General features: G+C 58.2%; 1 protein-coding gene across 1 annotated transcript in view; it reads left to right on the top strand.

Annotated features, from left to right (window-relative positions):
- Positions 1–3,712: 3,712 nt before the first annotated feature.
- Fgf18 (fibroblast growth factor 18) overlaps positions 3,713–22,363 on the top strand; it is a 28,939-nt gene continuing 10,288 nt past the window's right edge. Inside the window, exons 1-3 of the mRNA XM_046421377.1 lie at positions 3,713–3,854; positions 4,003–4,039; positions 15,895–16,075. Coding sequence (XP_046277333.1) covers positions 3,823–3,854; positions 4,003–4,039; positions 15,895–16,075 — 250 coding nt within the window. The 5' untranslated portion in view covers positions 3,713–3,822. The remainder of the gene's footprint in view (positions 3,855–4,002; positions 4,040–15,894; positions 16,076–22,363) is intronic.

Consider the following 22,363-nt stretch of genomic DNA (forward strand, 5'->3'; position numbering starts at 1 on the left):
AGCAACCGTTCTTCCTTTGTTTTCTGTCACTAAGTAGATAAACTGGTTCAGGAGGGTCTGAAGATCACTATGTACTTTGGGGACAAGTATATTTTTCTTTGGCCAGTCTGCTGAATATGGATGCTTAATGGGCTTAGTCTTTAGCCAATGCCATTTATAATTCGTGTTATCAGTAAGCCAAATACCTACTTTTATTGAAAAATTATGTAAATTATATTGTCAATCTCTGAAAGGAACCAGTGGATTTATCCCACAGAGAAGTTTCTTAATGTTTTAGGTGTAGATGGATACAATACCTTTATTTTTGTCAAGTGCTGAGGATTGAACCCAGTGCATCACACATACTAGGCAAATGCTCTACCACTGAGCCACAACCCCAGCTCCCACATAGAGATTTTTATTTATTTGTATTTCAATTCACTTTTGGTTGCTAAAATTGCCCCCTTTGACCCTTCTGAAGCTACCTTTTGCCATCACAGACCTCTCTGAGTTAGCAGGAGACAGGCCTCAACATAGATGACTATTCATACTAGCCTTGCTTAGTTACTAGGTTCCATTAAGTCCATTATCCATTGCTGTACCCTGAGTGCCTAGCTGAGAGCTCCACATATAAAAGATTACTCTTTGATAACTGCAATCAAATTATAGGTTTGACTTGCTTTTTAGTGTGAGAAGATATTCCAGGTTCATTTTGTTCATTTTCTTAGACTTGGAAGGAGCTATTTGGCATTTAGGACTACAGTTGGGAGTATTGCTTAGTACTGGGTTCTGGTTGGCAGGCTGGGATTTGGAAAATCGGGAGAAATATGTAGAATATATTACTGCTATGTGAACACATCAAATCCAGATAGAATTCATTTAAGACATGCATATGGTGAGTAGTTTATTGTTAGCGTATCTTTACACCTGTGAAAGAGTTTGAAGATGTAGAATAATGGAGAAAAGGAATAATGTGAAATGAATAAATTGTAGTCAAAAGATTCTGGTTAGATGCTGCTTCAACTTTAGGGAATCTTACTTCCTCATTAGAAATTGTGAAGAAAATAATGTGAAGACAATGTAAAACCAGAATTATTAGTTAAAAAACAGCTAAAACATTTGGAGCTTTAGTATATGCCAGATGAATTTCATTCTTAATTCTGTGACCCCATGGAAGTTTAGTGTTCTGAATCGTGTTTTGTAGACAAGAAAGCAGTCTTGGATTGCTTGCTAGAAGTGAGAGAAACAACATTCAAACCCAGGACCTATGGCTATGTTTCTACTAAGAACTGTCTGGACTTCTTGGTCAGTCTTATTTGTGTGGTAGAGGAGATTGATAAGTTAAGATCACAGAACCCTTTAAATGGAACAATAGTTATACTCCTTCCATTAAAATTAATAGAGATAGTAGTAGTATAATAGCATGGAAATATGATCTTAGCCAGGAGTTACTAAACACTGTCTTGGGAGGCCAGAACCAAGCCTTGACTCATATTTTCTAATAAAGCAAGATCAAAGGTGATGGCGATGGCTCAGGTCCAGTGGGTCATTTCAAACTATCTGGGGATTGGTTCATTTCCAGAACTTGGGAATTAGTAGTAACTTCTGAAGCCTAGTTCTGTCCATGTCTGTTGATGGTGGGTCTTTTTTTTTTTTTTTCATCCCTGAAGATGAAACCCAGGGATGCTTAACCACTGAAACCCACACTCAGCCCCCTTTTAAAAACAGGGTCTCTTTAAGTTGTCCAGGCTTACCTGAAATTATAGGAATTGCTGGACTTATAGGCATGCACCACTACACCTAGCTCTGGTGGGTCATTTCAAACTATCTGGGATTTGTTCATCTTCATTTAGTAGTAACTTCTCAAGGCCAGTTCTGGCAGAATATCTGCATAAATTCAGTCCAGCAGCTTCTTGCAAAGACTTTGCGGTCACTTGGTACCTAGTTTTGTAAAGGTTCTCTACTTGCCTCCAGGGCTGTTTAGAATAGCCTTAGCATTGAACAGGAACTTAAAATAACTCGCAGGGAGGCTTGATATTTGGAACACAAAATACTGATAATCGGATCTGTGACTTGAAAATAGCTCTGCCTGACAGCACCTACCTACTTTATTATGCTTGAGTGAGGGTGGAACTCTGAACCACAGCCGGTGACAGAAGGCTTTTAACCACATAGTCCGAATTCCTGAGTTCTTCATTTTGAGCTTGCTCTCTATAGTTTCTTTTCCTCTGTGACCTGTTTTATCTGTCCTAGTTTGAGCTTGGTGGCAGCAATCTCTAAAAGGGGTGTGAGTGGGAAGGACAGGATTTTGCGGTTGGTGGGCACCTGCGGAACCAATCTTTTGAGGATCCTACCAAAGGAGGCAAGTTCCTTAATAGCACACAAATGGAAATAAATCTTAGCCCGGTTGGGAGGAGGCTGGAAGAGGGCCTAGAGTGGTCGCTGACCAGAGTCCTGCTGGCTACTCCAAGTATATATCCCTCACAAGCTGGAGTTGTAGTGACGCCTTGGAGCCGCTAGGTGGTAGCCATGTGTTTCCAAAACTAGCTCGCTAATGCAAGAGCCCAGCTGGGATCCCAAGAACCGATCCGGAGCCCTGGAGGAGGAAGAAGGGAGAGATGACCCGGAGCCTTCCCCACTTCCAGCGGCAGGGAAAGAAGAGAGGAAGAAGGCTCACTTAGCGTGGGCATTCCGCCGGGAGGGTGGCTGGGAAAATCAATATCTTGTGTGGACTCCTGGCGGGTAAAAGCGGCGTCCCTCAAGTGGAGCTGGGGGCTGGGCCTGACCCGCCCTCTCCCGGTTCCCCACTCCAACGCTGGTGGGTGTGAGTGTGAAGAGCAAATATGGGTGAGTGAGGTCGCTCGGCACCTAACTGCGTTCTTGGGAACCGCTCTCTGCTCATTTCGGCCAACGTTTGCGCTGTGGCGCGGGTCACTGAGCCCAGGTGCAAAGCTCCGACGGCTTCCAGCGCTCACCCACTCCAGCCTCTTAGGTTCTGCCCTTCGGAGCTGCGGGTCCCGTCGCCGAGAGTGAGCACCTCCCCTCCAACCCGGAGCCACCAGGAGAAGGAGGAGGAGGCGGTGGAGAGGCCGCGGCAGGCTGGCGAGCAGGCAGGGCCGCCTTTGATGTGGGCGCGGCGCACCCAGGCGAGCTGAGCGCCCGTCCGGCCGCGCCCCGAGGGGGGAGCCCCGAGCCCCGCATCCTCATTGTGCCGGCTCGGGCCCGGGCCCGCCCCCGGCCCCCCGCCCCCTCGCCGCCCGCGCGTAGAAAACGCCCCGGCCGCCGCCAGTGGTGGGAGGCGGCGATGCGCACGGCCGGAGAGACGCGGAGGAGGAGACATGAGCCGGCGGGCGCCCGGACGGAGCGGCCGTGACGCTTTCGCGCTGCAGCCGCGCGCCGCAGCCCCAGAGCGCTGACCCCTGGCCTCGCGCAGTCCCGCGCCCCGGCCAGAGAGCCTGCCCCAGCTTTTATTCCTCTCGCGCATGCTGCCCCCGGAGTGAGCCGGGCACCAGCATTCCGCGGACGCCTGGACGGCTGCCGGACAGCAGTGAGCAAGCTTCCCGCACCAGCCGAGAGCTTCCTGCACAGCGGCGGCCGCCCCGCAGCCCCCGCGCCAGCCCGGAGGGCGCAGCGCTCGGGAGGAGCCGCGCGGGGCGCTGATGCCGCAGGGCGCGCCGCGGAGCGCCCCGGAGCAGCAGAGTCTGCAGCAGCAGCAGCCGGCGAGGAGGGAGCAGCAGCAGCGGCGGCGGAGGCGGAGGCGGAGGCGGAGGCGCCCGGTCCCGGCCGCGCGGAGCGGACATGTGCAGGCTGGGCTAGGAGCCGCCGCCTCCCCCCCGCCCAGCGATGTATTCAGCGCCCTCCGCCTGCACTTGCCTGTAAGCGCCCGCGTGCGGGGCTGCCCACCTTGCTTGACCGTCTGCCGGTGTTCCCGCACGTCTGTGCTCCTGACTCCGCCTCGTGTCTGTCTGTCCGAAAGCCCCCTCCCTCTAGTCCCACTGACCACCTCTCCATCTCTTTCCGCAGGTGTTTACACTTCCTGCTGCTGTGCTTCCAGGTACAGGTACGTGGGCTCCTGACTTGACCCCCCCCTTCTGCCTCGCGGCAGAAGCCGACCCCCCTCGCCGGGGCCGCGCCCCCTCCGGGTGCCCCACCCTCCCGGGCGCGGAGCCCAGTGCACCTGTTCCCAGGGCGCGAAAGGGCGGTTCCGCGCGCTCCCTGCGCCGCTGGCGGATGAGCCAAGGGCAAGGGACTCTGCTGTCGCTCGTTAGCCGGCGTGGGTTGTCGCAGCGCCTGTCGGCCTCGATTGGGATGAGATCCCTTGGAGCTAGTGGGCTCAGCCCCAGCAACGTGCCCGACCCCAAGACCCCTTCCCGAAGTCAGCGACGAGTTGGGACTTAGGAATTTTCTCTGCCAACTGTCCTTAACATCGCCGTTCGCTCTTCCAAACAAAAAGACTCCTTTCAGTTGAGAGGATTTGGAGTCCAAGGAGAGAGCTGCAGTTGTAAATTACTCTGTGGTTTCAAAGGCGTTTGTTTGCGAGAAAAGGAGAGCAAGAGCGAGAGCACCACCAGAGAGGGAGAGAGAGCGCCGGGTCTAGGTCCCGCGGAGGCGTTGGGCGGCTTGGTTGTCCGCGAGGCCGCTCCGGGACAGGCGGCGCTCCGCACTCCCTGGCCCAAGGTGCTGCAGCCGGCGGCTGGTTCCCGCCTGCTCCGCGTTCACTCTTGCTCTCCGTGAATCAGAAGAGGGCTTGGCGCTCAGCCTGGAAAGCACTTGCTAAAATCTGATCTGTTACTTCAGCAGCTTTCAGACTCGGGAAGGTCTTGGCACGCAGACAGTTGGAACGCTCTGGCTTCCAAAGCCGTGGAAATGAAGGAAAAGGGCGGGGGGAGGGAAAGAGGGAGCCGAGACTTCAGGCCCGATTAGAACCAGACCAGGGCTGCCTCGGCATGGCGGGGTGGGGGCAGAGGGAATGGGAAGCCCAGCTGCCCGAGCCCCCACCCACCTAGAGCGGCCAGAGAGGGGATCTGGGAGGAGCTGGACGCCGGCCAAAAGAGGATTATCTGCCCCTTCCCCCTCTGCCTTAAAGGCAGGTGTCCCTATAGGGTTGGGAAGGTGCTTAAGCCTGAGCCTTCTGGGTTCTGGAGATGTCCAGAGAAGGCCTCGCACATGGAAATTGAAGTTCCCAGATTTCTGGCACCAGGAATGTGTGTGTTGAGGGCTGGTTGGTGAGACTCAGCAGTCACTTGCTGAGGTGCTGGTGGCAGAAGAGGACTGGTGCCCTTGGGATGGATGTGAACTGGGGGCAGCCAGTTGAGGCTGGGAGGAGGGTGGCTGGAGGGACAGGCTGATGGGTTCTTTCCTCCTGTTGGCCAGGCTGGGGTCCCCAGTGACTCCTTGAATCAATACAACTGGAGTCAGTAACTTAAGACTGGCTGTTTGCCAAAGCAGATGTGACCCTGTGTAGTGATGGGGGTGGGGGACCTGGTGGGGAATGGTTGGTGTCAGAGAGAGAGGCCAGTGCCAGGCATGGCCTGCCTGGTCTGCAGCTGAGTCCCCAAGCAGAGGGCAGGCCCCAGGGTCACTGTGGAGGGTCTGCTTGTCTGGCCTGGGGAAGGCTCCTTGCTTGACGGCTGGACCAGGGGCCGGAGCTAAGGAACCTGCTTCTCAGGAGAGGGGCCTTTGGTCGTGGGTGCTGGAGCTTCAGGGTGCATCCCATTCTTGGTTCTTTTTGAAGTGAGGCCCAGGAGGGGCTGCTGGGGGGCGGGGTTGTCTTCTCCAAGGAGAGTGTGAGGGAGGGAGCCCGGCTGTGTGTCCCAGCTCCACCTCTGGGCCAGAGTTGGAGGCCCGCCTGGGGTAGGTCCAGAGGCAGCCCTCCGCAGGTGAGGGGCCTCCACGCCACTCTCCAGCCTTTGCTCCTTTGGGAAGCCCAGCTGCCCGAGCCCCCACCCACCTAGAGCGGTGGGGCATTTCCAGCTGGTTCATGTGCCCTTGGAATACATCTAAGAGTGGGATTATAAGGGGAGGGGTGTCCTTGAAACAGTGCACAAAAAATTGTGCCCAAATGTGCCATGTCTGAAAGAGAGTTCTCAGCAACCCACAGATTCCGAAAACCCTCTGACCCCTGAAAGGTAAAGAGGTAGTTCCCCAGGGGGTTCGGGTGAGGTTGGCAGCCCACAAACCCATTTACATTTCAGGGGCAAAGTTTGTGTGGTCCTTAGTGGTAAAAATGAGGGGCAGCCCCTATGGGGGGAGTTGCCAGGAGTTGGGGGTCTGATCCCAGTGGAGAGTGGCTCCGTGCGTGCAGCCTGTACCTAGACAGTGAATTGGAGCGCCTTCAGTGCGAGGCCCACAGTGCACCCAGGGCCCACCCGCCTCCCTGAATGGTGGGCAGGACTCAGGGTTTGGCGATTCGGTGGGCTAGGCCTGGACCCCAGCTCCATCGATCGCTCCCTGCCCATGACTTCCTGTGGGTCTTAGTTTCATCCTTTGTGAAAGAAGTGGCCCTGGGGTTGGAATGATGCGAGACAGAGCTGCGTGACTTCTCATCCTCCCTGGAAAGTCGTCTGGGTGGAGAAAGGGGTCCCCCCATCCTGTCCTCCCCCACCTTGCTGTCCTGGGGGTCTGGTCCATCTCAGGAATAGTCTGCCCCCTGCCCCCAGACCTCAGCCTGGGTCAGGACGGGTTCCTCCCAGCCACATTTCCATGAGCACATTGAATGCTAGACACTGTCCTCGCCCACCCCCAGGGTGCTGAGTCCCGCCCTCACTCGCAGCCACCCTGGGAAGCGGGAAGCTGGGAATTTAATAAGATCCCTTCATCCCTTCTCCCCAGGACTCGGGCACTGTGGATAGCTCCAATCGGAAGAATTTTAGAAATGTCCTCCGGAGCAGGTGGCGTGACCAGTAAATTGCTTTTCTGCACTTGGCTGAGCTGTGACAATGACACGGGCTGGGCCTTTCAGGAGGCTCAGCCGGCACCTGCCTGACATTGTTCCCACCGCCAGGCTCAGCTAGGTCCAGGCCTTCCCAGACAAGCCGGGCATGAGCAGGCCAGGGGTGGGGGGAGGGGGAAGGGGAGGCTTCCTCCAGTCCCCTGTCCCTCCTAGTGCCTTGTCCTTCCCACTCGGCCACTTCCTGTGCAAGAGGTGTTCTGGTTTGGAAGTTTCCTTCCATGTCCCTCTCTGTCTGACCACCTGCTACACCCAGCTTCCTCCATGGGCTTTGGACCCTTCCTTCAAGCTGGCTAGTATGGGGACAGTGTCCTTTGGGGCAAGAGGAGGATGGAAAACTGTCCTATTGGGTGGCACTTTTGTTTATTTATTTTGGGCACTTTCAATTTCTTAAAGATCATCATCTTCCATTTAGGCAGATTTTCATTCAACAGCTGCTTGGGGGGAGTCTGCTTCTTGCTGACCTGAGGATAAGCCCTAGAGGGCACCTGGCCCCAGAGCTCAGAGCCTGGCAGGGAGATGGCCAGGTCTCAGGAGTGTGTCCACCACCGCTCCCAGCTCTGTGGGGCAGGGCGCATCTTCCTCCACCAAGAAGGTGCTCGTAAGAATTTCGCAGTGTCTGTGGCATCAGGCAGCTGCTTTCAATCCTCCAACCATTGTACAAGATGGTGGGTAGGAAGGAGTGATGTTCCTCCCACATGGACGGAGAAAGCGAGGCAGAGACAAGGAAGGGATTTGTTCAAGGCACGGCTGAGTCCCCGCCCTCTGGATGCAAGATCTTGTGTTCATGCCACTGTGCCAGGCTGACTTTTCCAGAGAATCCTGGCATTAATCAGAAGGAATCCTGGTGGCGAAACAGTCCCAGGAGGGTGCTGAGGGAGGCGATTCTGGGCTCAAGGTATTGGACCTGCCGCCCCTGAACTTGCTTCTCTGAGAGGGTCCTGGAGGTAGAGGTGGATGTTTTGTGGGGTGGGGCTGGGCATTCGCACCCTTCTTCCAGCCTCCTTCCCAGGTGGAGGGGGAGGGAGAGAGGCAGGCACCTTGCCAGCATTCCTGATGTTCCAAAGTGTCACCTGCGTGGAGATAAGAGGTGGGTTTTAAAATTTTATTGTGGTTGGTTCAGCCAGTGCCAGCGGGCCTGGGCAGCATGTCAGGGTCTCCGTGTGCAGCCTGTATACCCTTCCTGAGCAGCTCTGTGGGTGACCCGGGCCCCAGAAGGAGGCTGGAGGTGGGCAGGGAGGTCCATCCTCAGCAGGACTTAGTCCTCTAGCAGGAAAACCCTGGGTGTAGAAAATGGGGGTGCAGGCCTGTCAGGCTAACGCAGAAAGGGCAGAAGGCACCCATGTAGCCCTAGCAGGTAGGGTGCGCTCAGCGGAGGGCTCAGCATGTGCTAGGACTTCTCTCAGCGTCTGGGCAGAGCCTCCCCAGCTGTTGGAAGGACGGAATTCTACGGGTAAGAACAAGAGGTTCAGGGCCACAGTCGGGCGCCTGCTCTGGAGCTGCCAGCCTGGCTCCAGTGGTAGCTCCGCCTTCTCTTTGCTGTGTGACCTGGTGCAAGTTACTTGACCTTCCTGGGTCTTAGCTTTTGCACACATAAAATGGGGGAAAACAAAACGAAAGAAAACACAAAAACAACCCTTACTTCCTGATGGGAGTGCTGGTGACAGACCCGTGTGTGCAGTCCCCATGCCTCTGGCCCTGGGAGGTTGCCTTGCCCGTCACCCTGTCAGCTCCTCGGCACTGGGAGGGGGGCATTGACTTTGGGCAAGGGCTGCTCCGAGGAGGAATGTCTGCTGGACCCAGGGCAGACACTGGGGGACCGGGGTGCCGTATCCCTCCCGCGTGCCAGGGTGGGAGGCTGTCTGGCCTTGGCATGGGCTTTGGCCTCCTGTGGCACTTGGGGCCTTTGGGGTCTGTTCAGAACACTAGCGGGAGGGTGGGCCACAGGCTCCAGTCAGGCTTGGTGGCAGCACCTTGCCGACATCCAGGGGGCCTCAGCTCAGACTCATTTAAAACATTGCCGTGTCAAGGACAGGGTCCAAGGCAAGCCTCCTGTGGGCCACCAAGCAGAAAGACTCCCGGGGCCACGCACCAGCCCTGGCTCTGTCACCGCCCATCCTGTCTGTGCCTTCCTCTGAGCCTTGGGTTATCCGCTTGAGGGTCAGCCAGGTGGGCGGTGGCTTCTTAGGGTCTGAATCCCGCCTGTGCTGCTTCCCCAATCTTAATCCCCTGCAACTCGGTGGGGACATTGCAGAATGGGGCAGCGCGAAGCTCCTACTTCTCAGGGGTCTTGGGGGTATTGTAGCCAGCATCGAGGCTGATAAATACCTGAGCAATAGTAGTCGCTCCGGCATGTGCCGTGTGTGTCTGGGGCATGCGACGCGCTAGAGGAAGCCAACAGGGTTCTTGGATTGGTGACAACAGGCCTTCTCCTCCAGTTTGCTGGTGGCATAAGCTTTGGCCTTAGGTCTGGATTTAATTGCCATTCCGCCACTCACAGGCTGTGTGGCCTTGGGCAATGCCTCTGACCTCTCTGACTGCCTCAGAGTACTATAGGGATGATCACACCGCTCCCCAGACCTGTTGGTAGGAGTAATAGAAGCCCAGTCCTGGACCAGGTATGCAGTAGGGGCTCAAATATGGCACTGTTCTTCATTAGCAATCCATAAACATTTATGGGACACTGCTTCCTGTCTGGCTGGACTGGTTTTCAAGGGCCCGGAGGAGACATCAGGGGCTTCAGCTCTTCCCCGGGGTCCCCTGGGCGGACACTGGGCTGCCTTACCCACCAGCCTCCCCTGCTCCCGTCCACCTTCTACCTTGGAATCCCACAATCTCACAGCACTTTGTCCCTGTCCTTCGACCCCCATATTCTCTGCTAGAACTCACAGGCACAGAAGGGTCTCAGGCTTTGGCTCCAACCCACTGGGTCACTCCTGCCTTGGCCCCTCAGTGGCTCTGTGACTGGGCAAATTGAGGGTCTCTCCATTCTGTGGCCTCCTGGGGGCTGCTGCCAGGGTGGACTGTGGTCCTCTGGGGGGAGTACTTGGCACAGTGCCAGGCTTGACATCAGTGGGAGGTAAACGTGAGCTGCGGTCCTTGCTTGGCTCTGGGTGTCTGAGGCCTGCTGTGGGCCATATGCAGATCTTGAAGTCCAGGGAGGGCTGACCCTGCCGTGGTACCATGGCACCTGATTCTGACCCGGCATGGAGGACCTGGATGGAGCTTCCCTGTACTCTCCAGGCGCTCGGCACAGGGCGTCAGCTTCTCTGCTAGCCGTTGGGGTCTGGAAGAGACCAAGGCTGGGTGCTGGAACAGGGAGCCCCAGCAGCTAGTGGGGATAGTGTGGAAGGGCCCGGAGCCCAGCTCAGGACAGGAGGACTGTCAAGGGCGATGTCCCGATGGAGCCCAAAGATAGGAACAGGCCAGGTGGAGGGGTCCGTGACCGTGTGTGCGCTGTGAGAGCCCTGCAGGCGCGGGCACGGCTGTCTCCAGCAGACCAGGCCTGGTGGGCCATTGGGGTGCCTGTGACGTCAAGCTCAGGGGTGGAGGCGCTGGCACAGCCCGGTGGGCACTGGATGCCAGAACTCAGGGCTGGCTTGTGATCACAGGCCTGGGGACGGCTCTCCCCACCCCAGGGCTACAGAGACGGGATGGAAGCCGGCATTGCCTGTAAGGGAAAGGGGAGAAGAGAAGCAGGCTCAGTGCTTGACAGGGCCGTTCCTGTCCCCAGAGTGGCTCCGGGTGTGGCCGCCTGCCCCAGCACCCATATTGACAATCTGTAGGAGTCGGTGATGTATGGGGAGAGGGAGGCTGACCCTCAGGCCCAGCCCCCACCCTGCCATGCCCGCCATGCGGATGACTCGGCCCTGCCAATCAATACATTGATAGCTCTGGGAGCTTAATGGACAGGCTGGGGGTGGGGAGGGCCCTTTGCGGCCCTCCTTGCTCTCCAGGCTGGCTTGGGCATGGGGAGTGTGACAGGAGGGAACCAGACACTTGGGCTGAGGGTGGGGCTGCCCATCTGAGTCCAGCTAGGCCCAGGGCTGGTGGTCCCCCCTCTGCGTCCTGCTGCGGGGACCCTGTGGGCTGCAGAGCAGACAGGGACTCAGATCTTGGCTCAGCCGCTTTCTCTACTGCTCTGTGTCTCCCTGGGTTACCTACAGCACAGGGACAGTCATCATTGTGACCTGCTCTGGTCACGTGGGCAGTAAGGACAGTGCCTGGCAAATGGGCATCCTGGGCCCTGGCATAGAGCAGATGCCCAAGAAGTAGGAGCCAACGTGAGGGTTGCTCTCAACAACAGTGATCAGGAGGGTGCCATGGCTGGCAGCGGCCCCTGGCCAGAGTCCAGGCTGCTCTCGAGGAAGAGTTTTAGGAGCTGCCTTTGGGAGTAGAGAGGGGGCCAACCTTACCAGGGACCAGGTTTGAATCCAGAAAGTCCTGGGGAGACTGACCTTTTGCTGCTGGGGGAATGTGGCCAGAAGTCTGTGGCTGCCTACCTGGGGCCAGGGAGACCACCCCTTCTGGACAGGCTGCCCGGAGACAGGGGCAGGGACTACAGAAGACCTCAACAATCGGGAGCTGGAGTGGGAGACAGCAGTGGGACCCCGTCCTCCTTGCTTGAGAAGAGGAGTTCATGGTCTTCAGCCGTTTCACAGACAATATCCCTCACCCCTCAACTATGGCTTGTGTTCTGAGCCAGCCACTGTCCTGGAATGCAGTCACTCCTCCCTCATCCTTGAGAATATGTCCTAAGATCCCCAGTGGATGCCCCAGGTGGAGGACAGTACCAAACAAGCATTGTTGTCCCGAGACAGTTGCCCTGATGGCTGAGGCAGCAGTGGAGTGGCTACCTGGTGGGTAGTGTATATAGTGTGGATACGCTGGATCAGTTGCCCTGATGGCTGAGACAGCTGTGGATGGCTACCTGGTGGGTAGCGTATACAGTGTGGATACACTGGATCAGTTGCCCTGATGGCTGAGACAGCTGTGGAGTGGCTACCTGGTGGGTAGTGTATATAGTGTGGATACGCTGGATATGGGGGCGGCATGAGGTTTTGTTATGCTACTCAAAATGCCACCAAATGTAAAACTTACAAATAGCTTATTTCTGGAATTTCCCATTTAATATTTTTGGTCCTTGGTTTACAAGGGTAGCTATGGACAGTGGAATCCAGGAGAAGCAGGGAGCACTGACGTGGCAGAGGAGGTGGGGAGTGAAGCGCCTGAGGGAGGGTGGCCGCAGGTGAGTCAAAGTGGTGGACAGAGGGGAAGGTGGTCCCCTCCCCAGTTCTATGACTTAGGACAAGCGATATAACCTCCCGGAGTCTCATAGTCTCCATCTGTTAAACGAGGATAGTAAGCAAGCCACCTCCCGGGGCTGCTGGGGCGATTGTAGGGTGATTCAGTCACAGCTCTGCACGTCACGACCATTTAAAAGACAGAGAAATGTGGTTGCTGTTCACTTACACCATTTTTCTCTGAGGTAAATATTACAAACAAACTCTATTTTGCGGATGGGAAACTGAGGGTTAAGGAGACTGGGGTGGACCTGGGCAGCCCGGGGCTGGCCCCACTCCTGGTGTGGAGTGTGATTTTGCCGTGTGTGGATGGGGCGCGGGCTGGTGGCCGGTGGCAACGTGGCCTGGGAAGACGTAGGAAGAAGCCACGAGTGTGCTTTTCAGAGTGGAGGGTGAAGGCTTCAGGCCAGAGGGAGCTCTGGTGGCGTCGGACGCCCCAGTGGGATGGACACCATAGCAATCCCCACAAGATGGCCAGATCTCTTGTACCTCAGAGGGGCCCACAGCCTGCCTAGGGCAGAGCTGGATTTTAAGGCCACCTGGACGTTGTCCTGCAGGAGTTGGGAGCCAGGGCAGGGCTCGGGCAGGGACACTGTCTTCCTGCGTGCTCTGGGCCACGTGAGACAAGCATGAGACTGCGGCCAGGTGGGTTGGGTCCCCAGGCCCAGGGGGTGCCTCTGTCCCCTGGTTCTGGCAGGCTTGGCCCTGTTGCCTCTGTGCAGTTCCTGGGCTAGGGAGGGGACATTTCCACCCCATTGAAACCTCAGACTGGGGAAAGGGCAGGGGGTGAAGTTGGGGTCTTAGGCTGCCAGGGGACTCTAGGTCAGCCTCCCCAGTGGGAAAAGCTACTTCCACCGAAAACACGATCCACGCGTGGACGGGGGCGAGGTGGGGGCGAGATGGGCTGCGAGGCCCTTCCGTCCACTTTGAAGGAGCTATGGGGCTGGGACTGTGTTTGTCCTGCGGCTTTTCAGGGCCCCTCTGGTGACTCTGTCCCCTGAAGGGTGTGAGTGGACAGACAGCAGGTCTGACTGTCCTTGGAAGGCCCTGACTGGGTTCCCGCTCAGGCACTAAGGCCAAGTGACCTGTCACCCAACTAGTGGACAGGGAAAGGGGCCATGGGGCCTGGCAGCCCTGCATGCCTGTGCTCTGGAGGCAGAGCCTCGGGCTCTGCTCACCCACCTAGCCCTGTGGCTCTGGGCAGAGGCCTGAGGTCCCATCTGTGAAGAGGACTCAGCTGCTGGGGTGGTCAGGGCAGGTAGAAGAAAGCATATCCACTCTCAGCAGAGTGCCTGGAGCAGAGGACAGCAGGGCTCTCCACAGCTTAAAACAGCCCTTGCAATCCCAGTGGCTCAGGAGGCTGAGGCAGGAGGATCGCAAGTTCGAGGCCAGGCTTAGCACTTAGCAAGGCTCTAAGAAACTTAGTGAGACCCTGTCTCAAAAGAAAAAGTAAGGGGCTTGGGTTAGAGCTCGGTTGGTAGAGTGCTTGCCTCGCATCACACACACACAAAATAATAAAATAAAAAGGGCTGGGGGTGTGGCTCAGTGGGTAAGTACCCCTGTGTTCAACCCCTGGCACCAAAATAAATAAACAAACAAATAGATAAAATAAAGGGGAAAAAAAAAGAACTCCCCCCACCATCGTCCTGTGGGATCTGCTTGTCTGGGTGGTAAGAAGTAGGGTCATTACTGACCTCCAGGTATCCCCCATTTTGGGCCACATTTGCAAGCATTTGCTGATGGCCTGCTGGAGGTGGAGTGGAGACCTAGGGATGACCCGATGAGCTTGACTCGGGGACAGCTGCATGTGCGGAGACCCTCCCAGCCTTGGAGGTGGGGGCCAGGCAGGTGCCTGGGGCAGGTGACAGCCAGGTTGAAGGACACTGGCAGCCCTGAGCCCACCAGAGGCTTTGCCCAGGGCCTGGAGAGGCCACCCCCACTCCCTACCCCGGGACTGATCAGGCCTCAGGGTATGGCTTAAATCACGGAAGCTGGGCAAGATGGATTGCTCACCCCACATCCTGTGGAAGGGTCACCCTCCAGCCTCTGCTGACCCTGGGTCACCCACGCTGCCTCTGTCCAGTGGGCCAGGGAGAAAATCGTTAATGGGAGGCCAGCTTCTGGGGCAGGGAGTGCCCCTTGGGGGCCCGGGGTGAGGAGATTGGTTTGACCTCTGGTCGATAGGGCCTCCTGTGAGTGGGGGTCGGTGGGCGGGGGATGCTGGCGTCTACCCTTGGGGGAGGGGACAGGGCCAGGCCACTCCCGGAAGTCATTCCAGGAGGGTTGAAGTCCATGCATGGAGGTGTCTTGGGACATGTGCCCTTACTGTCCCTGAGCATCAGGGTGGGTGTCAGCTGCAGGCAGGTCTAGCTAGAGCTGCGGTATGGGTGGGGCATCCTGGGAACAGGGTCCCCTGTGTCTCACGTTGTGCCAGACACGTGACTGCCTGCGTGCCAGGCTTCAGGACCTGCTCAGCTTTATGGTTAAGGTGGGATGGGTCGTGGGAAAACTTAATGTCATGATAAGTGACACGGCAGGACTCCGAGTCTTGTCAGCATTCACCTGTCCACCTACCCATCCACCCATCCATCTACCGTGTGTGTGGGTGTCCACTGTCCTCGGTGCTGGGGAAAAGCAGCGTACAAGGAGGACACAGCTAGATAGCTTCAGCTTTCATGGTGCCCCAGTCCATTGGGGGCAGATAGACAAAAACCAGACTGGGAGATGGTATGTCAGGTTGATAAGTGCTACAGAGGAACACAGAACATCAGGGGTCAGGGCTGAGTTGGAGGTCGCCTCAGAAGGGCGGTCCAGAAAGGCCTTTTTGAGCAGAGATGCAGGTGAAGTAAGGACCTGGAGTGGAGAGGGCAGGGAAAAACCAGGGGAACAGAGGAAAGAGCAAGTACAAAGGCCCTGAGGCAGGAGCCAGGGTAGCTGGTAGGAAGGGAGCAGTAGAAGATGGCAAAGCATGGGGAGTGTGCCAGGGAGGGGTCTACGAGGACCAGGTTTGGTGCAGGATGGATTAACAGGTGGCTGGAGTGGACCAGATTAGCAAGAGGCCATGAGGAAGTAGGTGCCCATTATCCTGATGAGAGGCCATGTCTGGGATGGGAGATTGGAGAGTTGGGTGTTGGTGCAACCAGAGAAGGCTTCTTGGAGGAGGTGGGCAGATCCGAGCTAAGCCCAGGTGATAAAGGGAACTTTGATGGGTGATATGAAATGGAGGGTTCTCCAAGAAGGGCCTGAGGTTGGGGTGTGAATTAGTGGGAGGGTCACAGGGGTGGGGAGGAGCCTCAGCATGGCGGTGGCCTCTGGCCCATCGGTTCCCAGATGGAGACTTGCCAGGCCTCCCCCAGCGGCTCTCTGCCCGTCCCCCTCTCCCCGCTCCGTCTGGTGGATGAGGTCTTTTTCTTCCCGTTGGCTCTCCGTGTCCTCACGGCATCCTGCCATGTCCTGGGGTGGGGCGCTGGTGCCACTGTTCTGAGGAGGAGCTGGCCACAGGGCGAACGGGGCTTCCTGCTTCCCTGCAGGGCTGTGGGGCGGCGTCCGCCATCCACCGTCCACCGAGGCTGGTTCTCGGCTGCTTCTTGGCTGGGCCACCGGGGCCCTCAGCTCTGTGGAGCAGGGTGGCCATGGCCTTCACCCTGTCCCCGTCCTCCGCAGGTGCTGGTGGCCGAGGAGAACGTGGACTTCCGCATCCACGTGGAGAACCAGACGCGGGCCCGGGACGACGTGAGCCGTAAGCAGCTGCGGCTGTACCAGCTCTACAGCAGGACGAGCGGCAAGCACATCCAGGTGCTGGGCCGCAGGATCAGCGCGCGTGGCGAGGACGGCGACAAGTATGGTAGGTGCCCGCCGCTGCCCCCGGAGGCCTCGTCCTGGGCCTCACCCTGAGCCTTGGTCCCCTGGTGTGGCGACCCCAGGATCCGCGGTCCTAGCTGAACGTGGTAACAGAGGTGCTGTGGCTGGGAGCGCCCCGGAGAGCTGCGGTGGTTGGGGGCACCGGCGGCCCTGCAGGCCCTGCAGCAGGTGGCCACCTTGTGTGCCCTGCTCAGCCCCAGGCGCAGGCCTCCGGCCTCCGGGTCGCTCTGGATGCACTGCATTGGGGGGGACCAGTCTGGCGCGTGCGCGGTGCTGGTGCATGTGGCTTTCAAGCTTGAGTGTGTGGTCGCTCATGGACGTGGGATGTGGTCTCCCTGACCTGCCCTTGACCCTGGGAGGGCCTCGTCCCCCTCTGGGGAGTTTGGGCGCCCTCAGCCACCCCCCCATGCTCAAGCCGCACCCACAAGACCTCAGCCGCCCTGAGGGGTGCATCAGGGACAGTCGCTGAAGGCATACTTGGCCCGCAGGTTATTTATCGAAAGTCACCAGGCTGGGCCTCGCCTCCTGGTCCTTGCCCTCTTAGAAAGCACTGCCCCATGGGTTCCTGCCTGGGTCCTGGGAGGCATCCCGGCCCACAGGATCGGGGCTGTGGGTGGCCGAGGCAGGTGGCTGGGGCAGGGTCCCGAGTGCTGGCCTGCCACTCTGGCCTTTCTGGGATGGTGCCCCCCTCCCGTCCCCGCCCTGCAACCCTGCCCATTGCGGTCAGGACATGACAATAAGACAAATAATTTCTTGGACCCTTTATCTTGGACACCATTTATTTTCCCCAAGCCCCAGGGCAGGCCTGACCCCGTGGTAGGGCCTTAGTGTGGCAGCTGCGGCGGCACTGGGGGCTGGGCCGGGCCAGGCTGGGCAGGGCCGCTGCTGGGCTCTTGCTGCTAGGGCCAGCTGCCTGCTCTCGGCCCCCCACTCCTCACTGGCTCCTGGCCCCCCTTTCCCCTCTCCTGGCCTGGTTCTGGCCCCTTCTTCTCTTTGTTTCTGTCCATCTCTGTCTCTCCCTCTGTCCACAGCTTCTCTGCCCCCATCTCCTGGGCCCTCTGATGGCCGCCTTTCTGGGCCCCTCTGCAGATGCCTGGCTTTGCTGGGCAGACCCAGGTGGTGGTTTTCCCTGGGATCTTCTGTCCAGTTGCTGCCAGGAAGGGGCAGCTGGCTGGCCGGGCAGGAGGAGGTGCCCTCCCAGGGAGCCCCTGGAGCTCTTGCTGGCCCCTCCAGCCTGGAAGAGTACAGGGGGCCAGACTCTGGCCTGAACCATCTGTCCACACCCTGGAAAAGGAGGTAGGAGCTGGGGAGGGAGAGGAGCCCAGAAGTGACTGGCCTGTCACTCTGAAGCCACCTGTCCCCCCACTTCCTTTGCCTGACTGGGAGCTCAGGCGGCCTTGCCTGCTGTGTGACCTCAGACAAGCTCTCGGCCTTCTCTGGGTCTTTTCTGTTCTGTACACTAGGAGGCTGGGCCTAGAGTGGCGCTTCTTTAATGTTAACAAGCCTGTGAATCACCTAGGGGTCCTGACAAATGCCCGTGTCCCCTGTGGGGGTCTGCAGTGGGCCTGGGCTCCTGCATTCCTCGTGCGCACTCAGGTGGGGCCACGGAGCCCATCTCCGAGTTGCGCACCTTGTACACTCTTCCCCCGCCACAGACTCTTGAACTTAGTCCTCGTCACTTAAGGACTATATTTATGGATCCTCTAGGCTCCCAACACCCAGGGCGACAGGGGCCTTGCGGGCTGCTGCTGTTCCACTTAAAAGTCCCATTAGAAACGCAGATGAGGCCAAGGGACCCCATCTGTGAGCCCTGGGAGAGGAAGTGAGACAATGGACCAACCGGGGTTTCCAATCTAGATGATCAATACAAATATTATTGGAAGGGTGATTTATGTAGCCTGGGCAGGAGGCTGGGCCTGCTCTGTGGGGCTGCAGTCGGGGCCCCGCCTTGCCTGGGGGAGGGGTGGCCTGGGGCCCAGCGCTGTTCCGGAACCTGCTCCCTCTTCTCAGGACCGGGTGCAGCTGGGGACTGTGATGCCCACTGAGCCAGCATCGCAGCACTGTATAACATGCTGCTCGGAATTCCAGCCCATGCCAAGTCCAGACGGAGTCCCTCTGAACGCCTGGGGTCAGGAGTCCTCATAGACACCAGGGGCTCAGGCCGAGAAGCTGGCACCCCGGGCCTTGCCAGCACGCCAGGCGCTGGTCCCCCTGCCCAGCTCATTCAGGGCTTTGCAGCTGCGGTGGTCCTCTGGGAGACCTCCCAGTGACACTGCAGCTGCCACACTAGGGCCCTTGGTGTTCTGCAAGAGGGTCTCCCTGTGGTCCCCTGAAGCTTTCCCAGCTCTCTGGTGGCCGGGGATGGCCTATTCCAGGTACAGGGTGCTTTCGTAGATTTGCTCTGGAGGGGACACAGCTGGCCAGAGGGCTGGCGGCCGAGGAGGAGTGTGCTGGCAGGCAGGGGCCTTCTTGTCCTTGGTCCTGGCCACCTCTGTCCTGCAGGTGGGCACTGCCTTAAAAACAGCAGGACACCTGGTTCCCTCTGCAGGTCCATTACTGGGCAAGAGTCTCTGGCTCTGGACTCGGTTTCTTCCTCTGCCAAATGGGGATCAGAGGTCCCTGTTCTACCTGTTTCTGAGGTAGACGGGCCGAGCCAAGGATGTCCAGCTGTGGGAAGTGGGCGGCCGAGTGGTGGGGCTGGACTCTTAGCAGAGAGGCCCAGGGCCCCCCACAGGGTGTGGTCAGAGCCCCCGCCATGGAGGGGACTGTGGAGGCCCACCTGGTCTTGCAGGCCTCAGGACTGGTCACTCCTGCCTGATTTCACTTACACAAAGGCCTTCTCTATTTGAAGATAAATAAAAAAGTTTGAAAACCCCATTCTGCGGTCTGCCAGCCTCCCGGCCAAGAGTGCCCAGAGCAGCTCCGGGCAGACCAGCAGGGCCAGGAGTGCTGGTTGAGGGCAGGATGCCCGGGTTGCGCGGGCTCGCGTTCCGAGGGCATTTGAACGTGGGCTCCTCCACTCAGGCGGTGCAGACCGTGGGCCCAGTCGGCCTCCCTGTCCAATTGTCTCCTCCACAGAATGGGGGTCACTGAAATGAGAGCGAGCCTCGGGCCTGCAGGCTAGGCGAGGACTAAGGGAGACCTAGTAACCACCTGGACGCAGGGGCAGTTGGGGAGGAGGGTTCCCCCCTGTGGGAAGGGGGCTTCCTCTCCCGTCTGGGAGGCTCTGGTGTGTGGGGTGCAGGTGGATGAGGCCTCGTCACGTGGTTCTGAGGGCAGGTCTCAGGGCAGAGCAGTAAGGGGGCCCTGGGGTGGGGCATCTTGTGGGGCTTTTTGCTGAAGTGGTCGGGGGGGCCCTTCTGTCCCTGTGTCCCTGTGCTGGTACTTGCTGGAGGGCTAGGTGTGGGATGACTGGTGTGGCTGGGGCTGCAGGGACCCCGGCTCTGAGTCCAAGCCCCAGGCCATCCTCCACCCCCCCAGTCCAAACGTCACTCCCCCCTTGGTGCAGGGGCACTCATGTCACTTAGACTAAAGGCTCTTGAGTCTTCCCGAAGGCCTGTGCTGGCCCAGCCCCCGAGACTGCCCCCATCACTACTGGGCCCCCATGCCTTGTCCCTGGCTCCTCGAGCCATGTCCCCCTGGCCTGAGGACCCTGTCCCCAGAGTTCTCGTGACTGCGCCTCCCTTCACGTGGTTTTCCTCCTGGTTCGATGGCTGCCTTAAGTCCCCTTGGCTCTTTGGTACTTGGCTCTTGGTCCGGCAGGTGCTTCTGCTCGGTGCCACAGACCCTGTGCCCTGAGCCTGTCACCGAGGTGCTCAGTATGCATCTGAGCAAGTGGATGCGGGGTCCTGGTGCGCCTGGGAGTGTGGCGGGGTCACTGTCACTGGGGCACTGGGCCGTGTTTGGCACAGTGCTGCGCGGTGGTGTGTGTGGCAGGTCACGGCCCCTCCTTCCTCCTCTGGCCTTGGACAGGGCCTTGGGGATGCGGAGACCCACAGACCTGCTTCCCCTCTGAGCTCTTCTGGCTGGGGTGGGGGTGGGCTTCCTCTCAGGCTTAGTCTCCTGCCCTCTGGGCTCCTGTCACATGACCTCTGGCCCAGTGGGAAGTGGTCCCCTGTCTTGTCCACTCCGCAGTTGCCGTGGTACCTAGAGCGACAGCGAGGGTTAAATGCAGCTTCTGATCAGCTCTATTGATTTTCTTCCCCTCTTCCCTTCTGGTGAACCTACGTGGCCTGCGAACGCCCTCCAGGGACTTCAGAAGGGGAACTGGAGGACAGGCCTCAGTGGGCGTGTGTGTGTGTGTGTGTGGGGGGGGGACAGGGACAGGGAGAGGAGATGGGGGGGCGTCTCTAGGGAGGAGACCCTCCTCCCCTCCTGGCCTCCTGTCTGTCCACCTGGCCCACCTTCAGAGAGCAGCAGGGAGGGCTGACCCAGTGTGACCTCCCAGCGCCTCTGGGGCCAAGGGCATTCTTCGCTGGAGGACGATGCCGGGCACTGGGCCAGCAGCTCTGTCAGCACTAGAACTGTCACTGCGGGTGGCTGCAGCACCGTGTGCGCCCCGTGTGGCCCAAGCCCCCATAGTCCTGGGGAGCCTGCCCACGGTCTGGCCATGTTCTCTGTGGCTCTTCTCTGGGCCCCGGCTCCTGTGTCTCTGGCTGGCTCTGTCCCTCCCTAGGTCTCCGGCTGCCTCTTGGCATCTTTCACTCCTGTCCCCACCTTTGAGGCTAGAGTGTTCAGAGGGAGGCCCAGCACCTGTCCGGCAGTCCACCTGGCCATCTGAGCCCCTCCTCTCTCCTTGTCACTGCAGGCCTGCGCTGCATCTGCCCTCAGGCTCCTGTCCCTGGGCCTGAGTCTCTGGCTCTGGGCTGCTCTGCCTGTCCCCAAGGAGCCCTGCTGTGTGTCTCCCGGCACCTTCCTGCACCCAACGTGGCTGGGCCATCCCTGGAGGTGCCTGCCCAGTGGGCTCTCCTTTTGGGGGAGCTGTGGCAGGGGTTCCCCATCTTGACTCCTCCTTGGGTCTGTGCAGCGCCTTCGTCCCTTCTCCAGAGGGAAGGTTCCCTGGCTGGCTGGTTGTCATCTAGTTCTGTCCTGGGTGCCTCTCAAGGTCACCCTAGGGATCCCTCCTTCCTCAAAGTCACTTGGAAGTGGAGGTGGGAGGGATGGGCCTCTGTTTCTTGCTCTGATGCCCGGGAGAAGACCCCACCTCCACTCAGTCCTCCCAGGAGAGGACGTGGGGGAGGGGGAGGGGGAGAGGGAGACCCAAACTTCAGGCAGCCTGCCTAGGTGTGACTCTTAGCTCCCTCACTGTGTGGCCCTGGGGACAGTCTTCCTGCCTGTGCAGTAGGGATGAGGACCAGAGTTCTAACCTCACAAGACTTTGTAAAATTTTTTTTGGTACCAGGGATTGAACTCAGGGGCACTCAACCACTGAGCCACATCCCCAGCCCTTTTTGGTATTTTATTTAGAGACAGGGTCTCACTGAGCTGCTTAGCACCTTGCTAAGTTGCTGAGGCTGGCTTTGAACTTGCGGTCCTCCTGCCTCAGCCTCCTAAGCCCCGTTGGGGGCAGGCAGGGGAGGTTTACAGGTGTGTGCCACTGTGCCCAGCCCTCACAGGACTCTTGTTGGGAGTACTGACATAGCACATGGAAGGTAGTTTGCAGAGTGCCTGCTCCTCAGAAACTCTCCATAAATGTGAGTTACTGATACGATCTAGCCAGACAAAGCTAAAGGGGTCTTATAGGTCACCTTGTCCTGGTTCAGAGGGACAGGGTTTCTTCTTTTGGGTTTTATCTTTGCTACTGAGGCTGGGGATGAGTGAGTGGGAGCCCAGCATTCTAGCAAGTGGCCTGACACCAGGAACCTCAGCAGGAAGGAGCAGAGTGGTCAAGGGCATTGACTGAAGTCAGAGGCCAAGTCCACACCCTCCTCCTGCGTCACAGCTGAGTGCCCTTGGGCATTTTCCTTCACCTCCCTGAATCTCTGTTTTAGCTTCTGGGTTTTGCTACTGCAGATTGAGCCCAGGGACACTTTACCACTGAGCTCTATCTTCGGCCCTTTTTATTCTTAATTTTTAAAAATTTACATATATTTTTAATTGTAGATGGACACAATATCTTTATTTTGTTTATTTATTTTTATGTGGTGCCGAGGATGGAACCCAGCGCTTCACAGGTGCGAGGCAAGCACTCTACCGCTGAGCCACACCCCAGCCCCCTTTTTATTCTTAATTTTGACATAGGGTCTTGCTAAATTGCGTAGGGCTCACCAAA

The sequence above is a fragment of the Marmota monax genome, unplaced genomic scaffold (genome assembly GCF_021218885.2).
Source record: "Marmota monax isolate L192 unplaced genomic scaffold, Marmota_monax_Labrador192_F-V1.1 WCK01_AAM20220418_F8-fsc00084, whole genome shotgun sequence".
NCBI classification, from domain to species: domain Eukaryota; kingdom Metazoa; phylum Chordata; class Mammalia; order Rodentia; family Sciuridae; genus Marmota; species Marmota monax.